At 43.8% G+C, this 18,307-nt stretch overlaps 1 protein-coding gene across 2 annotated transcripts in view; it reads left to right on the forward strand.

Annotated features, from left to right (window-relative positions):
- WDFY1 (WD repeat and FYVE domain containing 1) overlaps positions 1-18,307 on the forward strand; it is a 34,659-nt gene that overhangs the window by 506 nt on the left and 15,846 nt on the right. The window contains exons 1-5 of one of the 2 annotated variants that reach the window (XM_075937563.2): positions 63-348; positions 11,050-11,117; positions 14,569-14,642; positions 16,346-16,400; positions 17,892-18,042. In XM_075937563.2, the coding sequence (XP_075793678.1) occupies positions 11,111-11,117; positions 14,569-14,642; positions 16,346-16,400; positions 17,892-18,042 (287 nt within the window). In that variant the 5' untranslated portion in view covers positions 63-348; positions 11,050-11,110. Of the gene's footprint in view, positions 1-62; positions 349-11,049; positions 11,118-14,568; positions 14,643-16,345; positions 16,401-17,891; positions 18,043-18,307 lie in introns of those variants that run through there. The other variant, XM_075937562.2, reaches the window with a different exon arrangement.

Raw genomic sequence — 18,307 nt, forward strand, 5'->3', positions numbered from 1 at the left:
AGCCTGCGCCTGCCGCCCCCAGCCAGGGCCCCGCGGGGCTGTAGCCGGGAGGGCCCCTTAGCGAGTGAAATGCGGGGCCGGGGCGGGGAGTGACGGGCCGTGCCCCGGGGGCAGGGAGGCGGCGGCGCCTGGGCTGAGGGCTGGAGAAACTCCTCGGACTCCCCTCCCCCCAGGCCCGCGACGGGCCTTTTTGGAGAGTCGCTGCAGGGCTCCCACGGGCTGTGGTGGGGGAGACGTGCAGGGATCTTATGCGCACCCCGCCTGAGAACTCGCCTTCTGCTCGTCTCTTTGCCGGGAGTAGTCCCAGGCACAGCGCCCCAGCGCCGAGAGTAACTTCTGCACACAGGAGTAGGATTTGGTTCTCACTATTTACAATTTGGTCCGGGGGTAGGTGAGAGGCAGCCGTGGGGTGTAGCGTCCAGCTGCATGTGAGAGATGCAGGCTTGAGAAGCGTCGCTAAAATGTCAAAAAGCGAACTCTCTTCTAAGACATGAATTTTGCCCGAAGGCACAAAACTGACTCTTGCCAATAGCCAGAAAAAACAATGGATTGTAACACTGATTAGAGCTATGGAACCACTTGTTACACTGGGAGTGGTGAATTGTGAAACTGGCTATCATGACATTCAGGGTTGATTACGGATGAGTATTTTAAAATGTTATAACTAACACAAGTCATACAGCCTATTTTGAAGATTTTGATGTGAATAGGGATGTGAAAGATTAACAGGTAGGCATCATGAGTGATGCTTACTGGTTCTGGTTAACGGGTGGGGACTAGAGCAGCTTGTCTGGAAGAAGAGGAGGATGGACACTCCTGCCTGTTCCCCTTTTATTGGTTAAACATTATGCTTAACCTGTTAAATGGGATTTTACATCCCTCGTTATGAACATACATTAACCTTCCCAATTATTTCTGAGGTAGATGGGCAGGCAGATATAATTATCTCTTTTAAAAATGAGTAAATGGAAGCATGTGGGAAAGATTAGAAGGCATCCTTGAGTTAATACAGAGTGCATGTTGGAACTAGGGATAGATCAGATGCTCATTTAAACACTGAATCACATTGCTCCTATGATTATTGGGAGGGAAAGCAGTAAAACTCTAAAAATTGGTATCCTGTTGTGGGGAAAATACCTGTCTAATAGAAGAAAAGAATAGAGCCATGGAGGCTTGTTGGTCTGGAAGCGAGGTGAAGCCATTAAGCTTATCTTCAACATGTTGTCATGAGGTGGTGGCAGGAGAATTTTCCAGCAGGTGGAAATGAGACAGAAGAAATGGGACCTGCTTTCTCCCTGCCCCAGCTCAAAACACCCCTGTCTTCTGCTACAGTGAAAAGTGCTAGTCTTAACTGGATAAGGTCAGGAGTTAATCACAAGACTGGAAAGTATCCTCATAAGAAAGCAGCCGCTCTCAACTAGGGAAAAATTATGTACAGTGAGCAAAGGCCAGGAAATAAGTGTAAACGATGTATATTGCAACAGGTGTTAAATAGATTTAGTAACTTAACACTAGTAAGGAATGACCAGCTTTCCTCAGGGGAGACTATAGCAAATGGTAATCCATATTCACTCTTTCTGATGAGGCATAGCATGAACTTTGAAGATTTTATTTTATTGTGAGGAAGAAGTTTTGAAGACTGCATGAAGGGATTATTGTAAACAAGTAGTCTCTGCTTGTTGTTCTGACTAATACGTGCAGACTAGAAACAGAATTTCCCTTTGGGAGGTGGTGGAGAAACTCATTTCCATTTGACAAAGGTTAGAACTTTTAGATTTTTAGAGTAATATTTTAGTCTTTATCATGCTTAGTCTGTAGTGGAGTGCTTCATGATCATGGAGTGTAAAAATTAAACCTGAACCTTTAAGGTTTAATTTAGTAAGCAAATGCAAAGTACCAAAGTCAGGGTGGGTGTGGGTGTGTGTGTGTTAACGTTATGACTTGGGGGGTTATGACTCTGATTTTTTTTTTTAATACAAAGTGTTGCATCGCTCTGTGTCAGAGCTGATCAATGGGACTTGTGCTGCTTGATTACTTGTGTGGTTTTGAAAATGCTACTCAGACACCTAAAAGTAGACTTAGGAACTTAAAGTTAAGTTCCTTTGCTGAAAACTTTGGCTGCTGTGGTTATGTATTGACCCATAATTATCCCCTATGCGGTACTAGGCATCCTTCAGTTTCAAGAGGCCATGGGTATGTATTATATCCCTGAGAAGTAAAGAATTTACTTGCTTTTATGGCAGCTGCAATTGTAACTGAGATGACCCTCTTGAAAGACTCTCTGCCACATCTGTCCCATTTAAAGGTGATGTTTTGACTCTTTGGGCTTCACCTTCTGTGAGCTCTTGTCTCCTGCTAAGCCAGGATAGTTTTCTGTTGGAACTCTGGAGACCTTTGTTAAGCTCTTGTCTTCAAAGGCTGTGGACTTGAGTATGATCTTCCCACTTGTTCATATCCATGTCCACCTCTTTGAGGTCCCACTTGTGTAACCCACACACTTAGTTACATTGTGGGTTACACTTGCACGCATCCTTGAAATACAGCTTTGGGCATTCTGGGTACATCTACACACAGTGTTATTTTGGAATAACATCCAAAATAACATAGTCTGCGTCTATACTACCAGCAGTTATTTAAACATAATATCAAGCTGGAGAACTACATACTCCAGCTCCTGTAACCCTCATTTTATGAGCAGTAAGTCAAGTCAGCAGAAGAGTGCTCTTTCTTGGACTTCCTGCTGTGCAGACAGCTTATTTTGCCTTTTGGTGCTATTTTGACTTAAGCTATGTAATTGATGTAGCTCAAGTTGGGTAACTTATTTCAGCTTTAACTCTGCTGTCATGTCTATCTGGTACGTAAGGAGGGGGACCACCAGGCATAACCCTGTCTGCACTCCACCCCCAGAATGCCCCAGAACTCTTACTGTAGGCAGAGTGTTGCTGCCCCAGTGCTTTGGGTCTGGAGAGGAAGGGCTGGACCAGGCCACACAGAATGTCCTCCTCCAGGTTTAGGGAGGCTGGGGCCATGTCTCATGTCGTCCGAGGCTCAGGCCACGCTGCATGCCCTCTGCCCTCCCCGGGACTGGGGAGGCTGAGGCGAACACATGCCTGCCTGCATTCCTCCTCTCCCTGTATAGGGTTGCCAGATGGTTGAAACAAATACCAACCCACCCCCACCAAAAAAAAACACGGGGGGGAAGAGGGGGGAAGAGACCAAGAAGACCCCTTCCCCTTGGTCAGCAGCCATTTTGTGCGGGCAGCCTTGCGTAACCAGGGTCGGGGGGGGGGGGGGGGAGGAGGAGGCCGGGCGCTGAGTGTTTGTAGGGTTACCAGGTATGTTGCTGGGGAAAAAAATCAGAAAATACTGGACATTTTAGGTGTCCGGTATTCTCTGAATGAATTGTCACCAGACAGGAGGTGAAAATACCGGACTGTCCGGATGAATACTGGACACCTGGCTACCCTATGCCTGTAGTTGGGAGGAGTGCAAGTATGACACACTGCCCCACCTCCCTGTGAGGATGGGGAAGGTGCAGGCCTTAGAAGAGGCAGAGCTAGAGGTGGGGCTGGGGGCTTGCCTCCCCCAGCCATGCCTTCACCAAAGGTCCATCTCCTGTTGTGTAGACATACCCTCTGTGAGTACTTTTCTGGATACCAATTGGCTGTAGAGCAGGGGTGGACAAAAGGGCCTCAGTGGGCCAAATCTGGCCCACTAAGCAGGTGGATCCAGCTTGTGGAAGCCCTGCTGCTTCTCCCTAAGCCCTGATTGGCCTGGGGGTGGAGGGAGCATGCAAAGTCTACCCCGTGGCCGGGGCACAGGCACCTCAAGGGAACTGCCACCAGTTCAGAGCAGCTGGTGGTTCTCTCTGGAGGAGAGGTGGGAGCAGGGGCAAAGACTTCACATGCTCTTCCACCCCCAGACCAATCAGGGTCTGTGAGCAGGGAAGCACATAAGTATCCTGGTCCCACCCCTTCTGCCTGAGGCCCACCCCTTAAAAAATTTCTGGTGTGGCCTCTGGTCAAAGACTATTGCCCATCCCTGCTGTAGAGCATTCCCTTTGGGATGCACTCATCACTTATTGAGAGCACATACCCACATCAGTGGTGGGTGTCTGTGAGGAGCGTTTACATGTTGAGTATGCTGTCCCATTTGAGCACCTCACAGTGGGGACTGCATACTTCCAGGAGATTCCAGAGGAAATGCATATGAAGGCTGTTGAGCCTCTCTTCCTGATGCGTATATAGGGTCCAAGTTTGGTTTCCACATGTGTGCTAACACATGCATGATACATACAGATCTTTCATATGTTCTGTCGGTTTGTTTTGCCATATCTCCTTCAAGCTAGAAAAGGTGCTACACAAATGTCCAGTGCTTGTGTTGAGTTCCTTTTCCAGTAAAAGGTTGATTGTGATAGTGGACCCCCAACTATGGACTCCTTCACCACTTCAGGTTCACATTTGCTGCTTCCACAATTCTTTGCACATTGCGTCTTAGGTTCACAGTAATACATGGACTTATGGTCCAGGCCCTCCCCTTACCCCAAAGAGAATTGGGGAAGACTCGCAAGCTCATGCTAGTTCTTGTTTTGGTAGGCATTTGTCAGGACTTTGTAGTTACACAAAATACATTTGCACTAAATATATATACAAAGTAGTCTTTGTATTTACTTATAAACTAAAGGGCCGAATTTGGGACCATTAGCAGACATTGGCTTAGTTGGAATCAAGATTTGGCAATTGTTTGGACAATGGAAGAAATCTTTGTGCTGATCTAAATTTAAGATTGCATACACGATAATGTATACATCACTTTTGAAAATAGTGCATGATGGCTGACGAACCCTGACTTCCAGGATTGTTTCTTTCATAGTTAATATAGATAATAAAGTTTCATAATAGGGATTGCATCTACGTATAGAAGAAAGAAAGACTGGCTCTATTGTTGGATGCTAGCTTGTGATGCAGGAGATGTGAGTTCAGTTCTGTGCCTTGCTTCAGCCTTCCTGTGTGAGCTTGGGAAAGTCAATTCCTCTTTCTGTTCCTCCATTCCCCATCTGTAAAATGGGGATAATATATTCATATCTCTTAGGCTGTTGAGGATGGTTAAATACATTAAACTGAGGTACTCAGATACCATAGTGATAGAAATGTAGCCGTGTTAGTCTGGGGTAGCTGAAGCAAAATGCAGGACAATGTAGCACTTTAAAGACTAACAAGATGGTTTATTAGATGATGCTCGGGGGTCGCGTAACTACCATACCATACCATTGTCTAAGTATCTCAGTTCAGGTTTACAAAGCACCTTGTGTGGTTTGGTCCCAATATTAGAACTTCTGACTGCTACTCTACCTCAAATATGAAAACCACTTTTTAAATATCTAATTAAAATTTCAGTTTGGTTCAGAAGTGGTAATATTTACCATTAATTACCATTTCCTGGCAAATAGTTTTATGCAACTTTTCAAGTTTAGGCTGAAAGATCAAGGATTGAATTAGATGTTTTTAGGTGCATTGGAAACATGTTCATGGTAGTGTTCCTTCAGGTTGCCAGAGATTTAAATTGTTTGGTCTGCAAGAAAAATGTGCCTGCCTTAATCTCTATCCCATTAAAATTATTTATTATTTGAAGCAAAAGTGCCTCCACTTATAATGCAGAGGAAGGTGTTTGCATGCTCGGACTTGCTAATGGCACAAATGTAATTCTACGTTCACTTTTTTTTTTGGACTATTGGCTCTTCCATTTTCCCCCGAACCGTAGGCCAAATTCTTCAGGAAGGAGTTTAGGAAAAATAAGTTGGAGTTGACCTGAACTGCATGAGTTAATGGAGTTCTCAAGAACTTTCCCTTTGTCTAAATGTCCTCCCATTATCTCAAGTTACAAAATAGTCACTCAGTGTTGTGAGAAATTCCTGTTGAGCAAATCTTCAGGACACTAAATTTTTTCAGAAGCTGTTACAAACTACATTTGTAACTTAACCTGTTCGTGCATGCCATATATCACATTCACATTTGGCCCTAGCTATGATTTGTAATGTTGTCTATAGAATTCAAACAATCCAGTTGTCAGTCTGGAGGGACTACTACTTCAGCATAAGCATTTTTCACTTTATTATGTCCTGGAAGAGTAACCTTTTTAATGTTTGTTTGAAATAAGCAATGTAACTGAATATTTTATACTTGCATAGTATCCACATTAATAAATCTGTAAAAAAGTTTGAGGGGTAGCCGAGTTAGTCTGTAACAGGAAAAACTTAAACAAATAGACAAGTAGCACCTTAAAGACTAACAAAAGATGTAGATGGTGGTATGAGCTTTCGTGGGCAAAACCCACTTCTTCAGTTGACCAGAGTATAAGAAGTCCAGATCCAAGAATAAATAAGGGAAGGGGGGGGGGGGGGGGGGAGAGAAGGGAAAGGAGACAAATAATGACAGTGAATAGATCCCTGGTCACCAACCCGTCTATCACAATCGACTGGTGGATCGGGAGGGCTCGACCAGTTGATAGCGAGGCGTTAAGGGCCCCCCCCAATTTCTCCCCACCCCCAAGAAGCCCTACTACCTACCTCCAGTGACAATGGAGGTAGTGCCGGCTTCCCACGGGGTGGATGGAAATCTGGCAGCTGCGTGCCACTTCTGGGGTTTCCGGAAGTGTGTTGCCTGTTCCCCATCTCCAGGTCTGTGGCACACCGGGGACTTGCTGCGCGGGGGGAGGAGGTCAGAGTCGTGCGCTGGGGCTTCCTTTCTCTGGGGGTGGGGGGTGGGGTCAGCACGAGTCCCAGGGGGAAGCACGTGATGGGACTTCCTTTCTCCGTGGTGGGGGGGTCGGCCCCGAGGGGGCATGTGCACAGGCTTCCCTCCTCCTCACGAGTGGGGAGTCTTGGGCCCAGAGGAGGTGTGCAACAGGGCTTCCCTTCTCTTGGAGGGAGGGGGGAATCCTGGGAGGAGGCTGGTGCAGGGGAGACTCTACCCCCACTGGCACCCTGCCACACTGGAACCCCCCTGCCCTGAGCCCCTCACATACCCCAACCCAAATTCTTGAACCCTCACATCCCCAAGCCTGTGGCTTGCTTAGTACCCCAACCCTACATCTGACCCCAACACTGCCCGGCCTGGAGCCCCCTCCCCGAGACAGCGTCCCCTTCTCCACCTCCTCCTGCATCCAGATTCCTCCCAGAGCTTGCACCACTCACCCCTTTCCACACCTAAATCCCTCATTCCCATCCCAGAGCCTACACATCCTGTCTCAACCCAGTGGGGGGTACGGCTAGACAGCAGGAGTTTTTCAGGATTCTGGAGATATCCCAGAAAAACTTTTGTGCATCCAGGGATGCATTTGTTCTTCTGCTTTTTTTTTTTTAGTTCCTCTTTCCATGAGGAACAAAGGGGCTTCCAAAAGAAGGGGTTTTTCTGACATTTGGTCCAGTCTAGACAGGCCAAATGTTGGAAAAACCTCTTCCTACGGAATAATGGGGGGGGGGGGGGGAGAGAAGCAGCAGTATAAGGGTTGGGGATAGCAAGTGATGGAGAGGAGGAGAATAGAGATGGCAGGGCTTCAAGGAAGGGGTGGGGTGGTAGATCTTGGCTTGTTCTGTCATTTTAAAAGTGATCTTGGGTGTAAAAAGGTTGGAGACCACTGGAGTAGATGGTTCAAATAGTTATAACAGGCTGATAAGAACAATAACCTACCAACCAAACAACGGAGGTGCTAAAGTCCTAGGATGTGGAAGATAATGTGCGAGCCAATATCCTCGTTCATAGTATTTGCATAAGAATTGAACGTGTAAATGAAGTTGTTCATTCTTCTCTGTGTATTTGGCTTGTGGAATTGGCCTGAAACAAAAAGGTGACTTGTCTAAGTCATCCATCTAAAATAGGTCTTTATTACCTGTTTTTCTGAATCTGAGGTGCAGAAGTTGAGTGACTGCAGATAACCTTCCATAGACTTCTTCTGTGATACTAAATAAGAACTAAATTCCCTTGAGTTCTAGTCCTGTGTATTAAGCATTGGACCATTTGTTAAATAAAACGGGAGTCAGAACGAGAGTCTGAGGTGCATGAGTGATCTTTAGATTTTTGCTATAACACTGGAAATTCTGAAATGACGAGTACATAGGAGGGTTGTGTGGAAAAATTTGTTAGAGGGACTTCATTCTAGTCTTTTACATTAGAATTGGCATCAGCACCCTGAAGTGCATCCTCAGGAAGAGGAAGAGCACTGCAGCTGCAAACATCTAAGAGGCAGAGAAAAGAGAAGTGGGGAAATCAGTGTTGGCTACATAATGAGTTGCTGATGAAAAGGGTCTCTTCAGATTTTTGCTGTGCTTCATAATATTCTACATTCATGGTACAGACAGAGGGACTGGAGCAATAATAGTCTCATCAGTCTTCAATTTTATTACAAAATGTAAATCTGACGTTGGAGGCTTAATTCTTACCTGGATTTTCTTTTAGAAAACATTAATATAAACTTTCCAAGACACTTGTCTGGCCTTTTGCAAGTTGAAGACTACATAATTGGAGGCGATGAGAAGAACTGTATCTTTAATTTCTTGAAAATGTTGCATTTAGTATCTGTTTTCTTACACCGCCATCCTGTTGCTAGTAATGCCTTCCTGGTACTGTTTTCAAGATCAGTGAAATGTACAGAGACCTGGGAGGAAGTGAAATGTACAGAGACCTGGGAGGAAACAAAGGCTACATACTTGCAAAAGTCTAATGAACTTTCTCAATTGCCATGGTTACTGCAGTTCACTCTTCTGTCAGTTGAGAATGAAGAATTGAAGGGCTTTGGTCAAAAGTAAAAAGGCTTGAATTAGTGCATCTGAAAGCTGCATTTAGAATTTCTTCGAACAGTGAGTGTAGTGAAGTTGCACAAAGCAGGTAAAAGACCTGAACTTTTGGAAAACTATGGAAAAACATTGCGGGGGCGGCGGCAGTGCTACTGACTAGTGATTTAATAGTATAGTTGATTAAATGATTAACCAATAAGAATCTGGTTATCGGTTAATGCTGTTGGCTACACACACTATCAACTCCCCCTGCGCAGCTCTGCAAGTATGTTTTCTAGCAGGCTGGCTGACAGCCTGGGTCGGTCCTGGCAACTATCCCTACTGCTGCTCTGCAATAATAGTATTAATGCAGTGCTGCAGTGGGGGTAGTTGCCAGGACCCAGCTTGAGCTGGGACTGAGTGATAACTGTGCTAACTCTTATCCATTAATCTTGTAGTCAAAAAATGTCAACTACACCATTGATGAATTAAACACTACTTAACAACACTACTACTGACTCTTAATGGCAGTGTCCAAATGGAAGGAGTGCATGCACTTCTTGTGAACAATGTTATGAATGGTTCACATTGGTGATCTTAAGTGAGGGAAAACAGTCTATGCTTCTGTGAAGCATAGTTTATGAATCTGGCCACAGGCTGTGGATAATGATAGAGGAACCGTGTCACTCTCCAGATGTGACTGATAACGTATTTAACTGATGGATGTGGGTGAAGTGCAGTGTGTTGGGTATGGGAGGACATCTTAAATAAGAATAAAAATTAAACAGCAGCTTGATGTCCATCCAGCCTTTGTAGTGTATGGAACAGTGGGGCTTCCTGAGAGAGACTTGGTATTTGGTCACATGTGATAAGTGGGTTTTTAATGTATATTCAGAAACTTGTTAGAGGATGCATTTAACTTTAACTTTGCCATGTCAAAGCTTTGATGTTCATACCAATATGAACTGAAAACTGAATTGTTTTTATTGCGGATGTTTAATAACAATTCATTGAATAGTCATGTAAGCGCACAATATTATTGGTTACACGACTATTCAATAGTTTCTTCCCCCCCCCCCCGGGTGAGGCTGCCAGCCAGTGTGCTCCCGTCCCCACCCCCTGGGAGTCTCAAGCTCCCTGCAGACAGAGGCTTCACCTGCATCCTATGCAGCAACCTCCCCTATCCACCTCCTGCTGCCTCTGATAGCACTGGTTCCTGTGCCACCCCCCTCCTTTCTCCCCCCTTCCTCCCCTCCCCCGAATGCTTCTGAGAGGCGGCAAGGGGTGGAAGCGGCTAGTCAGCTTATGCTTATCGGATAGTTGCCTAGTTGCTTACATTCCTAGTGCTGCCTCCAGTGGCTACTCGGCATATTGCTCTCCCTTGTGCTCACTTGTCTGCTTTCAATATTGCATCCCCTCCTCTGTCCCCTACCTTTCCATGTTATGGAAAAGTGTCTCATTCCTGGCACTTCCCATTTCTGTGACACAACCAAACCATGACCTTGCTCTTACTGTTCAGGACTTATTGTACATCAGTGGTCTCCAACCTTTAAAAGCCCAAGACTATTTTTTCGGTGTAAGTCAATCCAGTATCTACCTCAAACACACATAACATTGTCCCACCCCACCCCTTCTCCAGAGAGTGAGCAGGGTGGAGGCTTGGAGATCGGGTACAGGAGTGGAGGGTGGATGACATCCTGACATCAGCGCTTCCTTCTGCTTCCCCTTCCCAGTACAGCAAGCAGGAGGCTCTTGAAGGCAGCTCCAAGACAAAGGGCAGGAGGAACACAGCAGTGTGGGGGGAGAGGCAGCTGAGATACCAGCACTTAACAGCCTCTTGGCCAAACCAGTCAGGATCACTGGTTAACAGGCTCCAAGATCTACCAGTAGATCTTGATCTACTGGTTGGTTGACCACTGTTGTACATATGCTTTTAAAACCTATAAACAAACATGAGGTTTTATATATTAAATGTGGAACAATAGATTGGCCTGAATCAGGCTTAAATCTTTTTGATTTTTCACAATGAATGTAATAGATGGGATGAACTATTCCTGGCAGAAGATTTGAAAGAACCTTCTGCAAAGCCTCCCATACATACTCAGATAATATTATAGCTGCAGTGTATTATCAGTGTATCTGAAGGCATTATATACCACAATAAAATGGGCTAGTAGAGAAACAGAGTTACTGAAGTCTTTAATTTTTTAAAAAAATATATAGATGTTACAATTGATTCCCATGCTTACAAATTCTTTCTTTTCCCCTATGCTCTGCAGAACAATTAGAGTATGGCTGAAGAGGGACAGTGGCCAGTACTGGCCCAGCATTTACCACACCATGTCATGTAAGTAATATAATACATAAACTTTAATAATATGTTCTAGTGTTTATTACTAGAACGCAAGAATGGCCATACTGGGTCAGACCGAAAGTCCATCTAGCCCAGAATTCTGTCTTTTGACAGTGGCCAATGCTGGGTGCCCCAGAGGGAATGAACAGAACAGGTAATCAAATGATCCCTCTCCTGTCATCCATTTTCAGCCTGTAACAAACAGAGGCTAGGGACACCATTCCTACCCATTCTGGCTAATACAGTAAAACTCTGATGGTCCGGTACTCCTGATGATCCGGCACCATCAGGAACCCGGAAGTGCTCCAGGCAGCTGGACCATTGGAGCTCTGCTCTGCCCCCGGCTTCCCCGATTCAGCCGCTGCTCTGCCCCCGGCTTCCCCGATTCAGCCGCTGCTAAAGCTGACCAGCGGCTGAATCGGGGAAGCCGGGGGGAAAGTAGCTGGAGGGCTGCCGGGTAGGTCCCGTAGCGCTGCCCCTTGGGGCTGTGGGACCAACCCAGCAGCGCCCCAACTGCTCTGTTCCAGGCATCCTGATTCAGCCGCTGCTGAAACTGACCAACGGCTGACTCCAGGAAGCCCAGGGCAGAGCAGCTCTGCCTCAGGCTTCCTGGAGTCAGCCGCTGATCGGTATCAGCAGCGGCTGACTTGAGGATGCCTGGGGTAGAGCAGCTGGGGTGCTGCCGGATTGGTCTAGTAGCGCCGCTCCTCGGTGCTGCAGGACCAACCCGGCAGCACCCCAGATGCTCTGCCCCAGGCGTCCCCAAGAGCAGCTGGGGTGCTGCCCGGTTGGTCTCGCCGCGCCAAGGGTCGGTGCTACTGGACCAACCAGGCAGCACTCCAGCTGCTCTGCTGCAGGCATCCCGGATTCAAATGCTGCTGAAACTGACCAGCAGCAGCTGAATCAGGGATGCTTGGGGCAGAGCTGGACTATCGGAAGGGGGGGCTATGAGGGGTCTGGGGTGGCATCCCCCCCTTCCGATAGTCCGGCATATCTGATAATCCAGAACCTTTAGGACCCAGGGGGTGCCGGATTATCAGAAGTTTACTGTAAATATCAGTGGACCTAAATCCTGAATTCATCTAGTTCTTCTTTTGAACCCTGTTGAAGTCCTAGTCTTCATAACAAACATGGGTTCAGCCAAACATGGAATCCATTCTGTGGAGCTGTTAGTTGGTCATGAAGAAGAGCGTCAATAATTTATTTGAAAAGGGGTTTCACAAGTAGCTTAATTGATTTGAATAATTTTATGCTAATTGTAGATTAGCTCAATCAGAAATATTTGCTGGCTTTTATACACTTACATTGAGAAAATTAAACTTTGTCAAAACAATTCTTAATCCCAACTCCTGTTTTAAAAAAGCATCTGGTTGTTTACTATACAGTTACATTGTGCCAACTCCTAAGAGGGAGCACCTTTAATGTCTCAACCATCTCAAAATCTTTAAGTGTCAGTTTGATCTAAAGTTTCATGTGTGTTCTGGATTCTGAATATTAAGCATTAAAATACTTAAGATGAAATAAACTGAAAGAGCTTCTTGTTTATGAAAATATTTTTGGAGTCAGAAATTGCTTTTGCATATGGTCTTGCTAGTGTATTTAAACATTAGGAGTTGATCACAGGGTGAATTGCCCTGCCAGCGGTGGGCCCCATGGGGGTGGAGTACCCTCCTGCTGACGCTGACTCAGTGCCTACCAGGTAAGTGCAGTCAGTAAACCTCATCTGTTAAGAGTGAGGCTTACTGGTTAACCTTTTACATCTGTTAGTAATATGACCTGATTAAAATGCACACTCAAATTTAGGTTACCATATGTGAAGTCCTATATCTAGGAGCAAAGAAAGTAAGCTGCACTTATAAGATGAAGGATTGCATCCTACTGACTCTCTTAAAAGATTTAGGGATCATGGTATACAACTGAGTATGAGCTTCCAGTATGATGGTGTAACTAAGAGGGTGAAGATGATTTAGGATGTATAAGATAATATCAAGTAGGAAGGTGACATTACCACTGCATGTGGCATTAGTGAGACCATTATTGGAATGCTGTGTTAAATTTTGCTGATCACATCCAATTTTTCAACTCTTTAAAACAGTTATCAGAATTGAAGACCTGATGTGATCAGTTTACAAGTCTAAATGTGGGGAAAAGATTTCTGATAGATTCAAGAGCTATCAGAAAAAGAAATTCTATATAGCCCTGTTCAGAGCTGAAGCTAAACTAGAAAGAAGGTCTTCATTTCTCGGTGAATCTAATCAGCCTTTGGAACAACTTGCCTAGTAATAATGTGGATTCCCCATTTTCTTAAAATCAAGACTAGATATTCTAAAAGACCTACTATAGCTAGATCAAACAGAAGTTACAGGTTTTAATACAGAAATTGAGAAATTGGTTGAGGTTCTTTGTCCTTTGTTACACAGGAGGTCAGACTAGATCATTTGGAATGGTCCAGTCTAGCATTAGGTGTAAAATGGAATGGGAAAAGTAACTTTAAGATGTGCAGAGAAATATCTAATAAGGTATTAGAGGAGAAACAGTAATTCTAAACCTCCCAAATGTAGCCAGTGTTCCAAATGATTTATGATGCAGAAATAGATGTCATCCTTATTTATGTTTTGTAGCTTTTTTCAGTTCCTTTTTTGTTTTGTAGCTCAGTGAGACTGTGAACAACACATGTCTAAAGACATTCTTTCTTCCTTTGAGGTTTCTTCTGGCTTTGCAGTGGCCTGTCAGAATAGCTTGTGTATAATCAGATGAGACTCTTTTGCAATCCTATTAGTGGCAATATAAAAATGGGATTGTTTATCAGATGTGCAGGAATAGAAATGCATGACCAGACGGGAAGTTAATGTTATTAAGTATTACTTCTGCTTTGAAATCCTCTTCCGATGGTGTCTTATTCCAACTCAAAGGTAATAGGTGGTTCTGTATAGTCTGTCATGTCAAAGACTTTGAACTTTAGAACATAGCAAGCCTTGATATGAGCTTCTCTGTATGAACTGTTCCAGCCAGTTTTTCAGCCTTGGTCAAATTCCCTTTGTTCGCTCCAGCTTGTAGCTGGAATTAATGGGGCATGTTTCTTCTACAGCACAACTGTACATTGCTGTAACCTAGCAACAGGGAATCAAATCCTTCAAACTAAGCAAGAGATGCACAAAAAACCTCCCTCAGACACTATCTCCAGTTGAAGTCTTCCTGTCAAACTATTTATCAAAACCAAGCATCTTTTTTTGTGTGCATTTTAATGTTGCCATATGCAAGATCATATGTCTAGGAGCAAAGAAGTTAGGTCATATTTATAAGATAGGGAAATGTATCCTAGAAAGTGACTGTCAAAAAAATTAGGGGTCATGGTACACAACTAATTGAATAGTTGAGGCCAAAGAAATTCAGTGCTAATTATATATGTGCTTTAACAACTTTCTTGTGATGGTTTTCTTGACAGCGCCTTGTTCAGCTATGGCTTATCACCATGACAGCAGAAGAATATTTGTAGGCCAGGATAATGGTGCCATTATGGTAAGTGGCTGCTGCTGCAGTTTTCTTTTTAAGAAAGCAAGTTTATTGTGGCATTTCTTTAGTAGTAGCTGGATAGTTGCAGACTTATATGAGCAGTATATGTAGCCAGACATTTGTTTGAATCAAATCAAACTATAGAATAACTGGAAAGGCTTGTGCCTTTCAGGCAAAGAAATCTCAATTTCTTGTTGTGAAGCTTCCTGTCCTTCTATGTAGGATTCTAGTCCACGGTTCTTGACATTAATGCCAAAGAGTTAGGTGTGCAAGTCTTTTTTTCTGTCCCTTGTGTGAGATTACCCAATAGAGCATCCTCACCTCATTCTTTGCAGAAGCTAGGGATGTAAGCGACTAGTCTCTCGACTGGTCACTTCTCCCTTTGCTGCCTCGGATAGAGTGACAGAGGCAGCAAAGGTGGGCGGGGGGAGGGGAGAGAGCAGGAGCCAGCTCTCCCCAGCACCTTTTCCATAGGGATTTGGGGAATAGCAGGGGCCAGGCACAAGCTGCGAATCACCTGAATCCTGGCTAGCGACCAGTCCCAGACTCTTCTTTTTAGATGTATTAAGAGCCTACCTGCTCTAAATACATTTAAAAGGCTAAAGTGCAGTAGGGCGGGCCTGGCGTGAGCTGGGAATCAGCTGTCCTGGCTCATGCTGGGTCCTCCCTGCTGCGCTTTAACCTTTTAAATGTACTAAGAGCTAGTAGGCTCTTAATACATTTAAAAGGCAGAGCCACAGCGGGGTTAGCTCCCAGGGCTGCAGGGAGTTAACCCCGCTGCAGTTCCCCTGCTTATTGACTAATCGACAAAAAATCCATCGACTAGTCGATAGGTTAATTGGTAAAGATTAGCTATCCCTTGCAGAAGCTACAACTTTCTTGCTTTGTCCCAGTCTCTCATGTCATGTTTTTATTCTCTTGTTTTTCCCCACCTTTTTTGCTATGTTTACTTTCTTCTGCAAAAAAGTTGCAGGGTGCAGTCCTCTGTTGCAGACAAGGTGAGGAAAGGGTGGAGGAAACATGCAACTAATCTCAGAGCAGAGATGAAAACTTCTGCCAAAGTTTAACTTAAGAAACCCTTAAATACAAGGTGATGCAGGGGTAACTATTAATATCTGATGACACTTTCCCTTTATTCCCCCTTCCAACACACTGTCTTAGTTGGACTTGATTCTGAATGCATATCCTCTGCTGAAAAGATGAGTGATCTCTCTCCATGCAGCTGATAGATTAAAGTGTGGATTTATTACTGTGGTCAGCATGGTATTGAGTAGTATCTACCAGCCTGTGGCTCAAGGGTTAGTCTTAAACTAGATTGACCCAGCTATGTTGTTCACACCCTTGAGTGACATGGTTTAGCCAATCTTAAGCCCCTTCCAGTATTAGGCTGATGGAAAAATCCACCAGTGTAGTTAACTGCCTCTGGGTGAGGTGAATTAACTAAACAACGGGAGAACCTCTTTCTTTACTGTAGTATCTATACTGAAGTTCCTCAGTGGTGCAGCTTTAGTGTTTCTAGTGTAGACATGCTCTGGGGACAAACCGATCCTTTTGTAGCATGACCAGTTATCATTGGCTGCCAACTTAAGTCTGTTTATGAGGCTATTCCTGTGTTCTTGGTGGAAAAGATTTTCATCAAATAGTCTGATTTGCATTTCAGCCTGAGAGGATGCATCCTTTTACTTGTAACTGTGTTTCCTTGGTATCAGGAATTCCATATCTCAGAAGACTTTAATAAGATGAACTTTGTCAAGACATACCCAGGTAATGCAGCATGGGTTTTTGCTAATTTGTTTACTTCATAGATCAGATTTTTAAAACTTTCAGTATTGTTGGGAAACACATTCATAATTGACTATCAATGTCTTTCATACTATTAAAGTGTCCATATTTGGCCTAGGTTCAAAGTACCTTTAACAACTTTAAATCAAAATAGTATCAATTTTTGTAGCCCAAATATAGGGCTTTTAGAATGGCCCAAAATTATTTTGTTAGATTTTAGCATAGTCTTACCACAAAGCTGCTGGCTTCATTGTGATGTAGGAAGTCATGGAGAATATTCCTTCTGAAAAGCTTTATATTCAGAGCTGAAGAAAACACACCCCTCTGCAATATTTGCAACATAAAGGTCATCAGAGTTGGGAAGCAATCCCCAAAGGGTTCCAAGTAGGAGCTGTATCCGAGCCTCCCATAACTGTAAGGTAATGTGCTGAATGTTTATAACTCTGGTTATATTGTTTAGCACTCAACACTGGTAATGTTTGTGGATACTTTAATCTACAGATAACCTTGATGCAGTGCTGGTGCCTAATATAAGGAGAGGGGGGAATTCTGTTCTTTAAAACACCTGGGTGGTGGTATGTGTGCGCAATAATTAGGCCAAAATGCCTGCTATTAAACACTTGGGCTCTTGGGTTTCAGTTAAAGTAGTAAGAACTAAGTAGTGAAGTAAGAATGAGATAATAAAGATTCCCATTCATCAGGTATTGGGGGAGGGGAGCTACTCTATTAAAACTGCTGTTGATGAAAGATGTAAGTTCTTTCCAAGCACTATTTAGAAAATACTAAAGAATGTACAGCCAAATACTAAAGAATATTCAGTCACTATTTCAGTTATTAATTAATAACTTGATACACAGAAGACTTGGTACTAAAAGCCAAAACTGTAGGAAAACAAAATACAGCTTGTCTTAGGACTTCCTGTCGAACTCTACTGGAAAAGGGTGCTTTTCTTTAAAAGAAAGACCTTATTTTTAAAAAGCTACAAAAGCCCCTTTCTCCTAAAAGCAGATGACTTTTTTACATTTCAGTCCAGAAGTATCTATAATATATCCTCCCCTACAGTCTTCCTTTCACGTCTTATTTACATATTCTTACTACATTAAATGTTCTCACACTGTACAGAATGCTCTCACTGGAGTTCATTTACCAACCTGCCTTCAAATGAGGGACCTTTACATTATTATGTGAGGGAGAAATTACTAAATGAAAGGAAGATTCAAATGAGCAGATTTTTTTTTTTCTGACATGTCTGATTCATTAAAGGCCAATCACTGAGATGAAAAATGAATCAGACTCTGCTAACACTATCCAATTTTGGGGCAGCAGTAAGTGTGATAGCAAAGGTAAAATTCTTCCTGCAACTATTCTTTCTCCCCCCCCCTCCCCAACACTTTCAATTTCTTTCTAACTGTAGAACAGATTTGATTGAAATATTTCTAGCTAAATGTTCAGATCTCTGCTTTATTTCCACAGCTCATCAGAATCGGGTGTCAGCTGTCATCTTCTGCCTGGGAGCAGAGTGGGTTATCAGTACTGGCCATGACAAGTGCGTCAGCTGGATGTGCACCAGGAGTGGGAATATGCTGGGAAGACACTACTTCACCTCTTGGGCTTCGTGTTTACAGTATCCATCAAAAATGATCAGATCACTAACAAACAAGACAAAACTTTATCATTACAAAATCCACTGCAATGTATTTAGTAGAGAAGGTATTAAATAACTAAAACTAAGCTACACTTGGGAAAATCCAGTTGCATCTTGTCATATCTTTACTTTTCAATGTATTTTTTTACTTACTTGATTTCTTACAGTTCACACTCTACAATGGCTCCCCAGCCAACAGTATGCATAGTGAAGTTCTACTGTTCAGATTCTCTAAAATACATAA

This window comes from Pelodiscus sinensis, chromosome 10 (genome assembly GCF_052426305.1).
Source record: "Pelodiscus sinensis isolate ZL-2025 chromosome 10, ASM5242630v1, whole genome shotgun sequence".
NCBI lineage: Eukaryota > Metazoa > Chordata > Testudines > Trionychidae > Pelodiscus > Pelodiscus sinensis.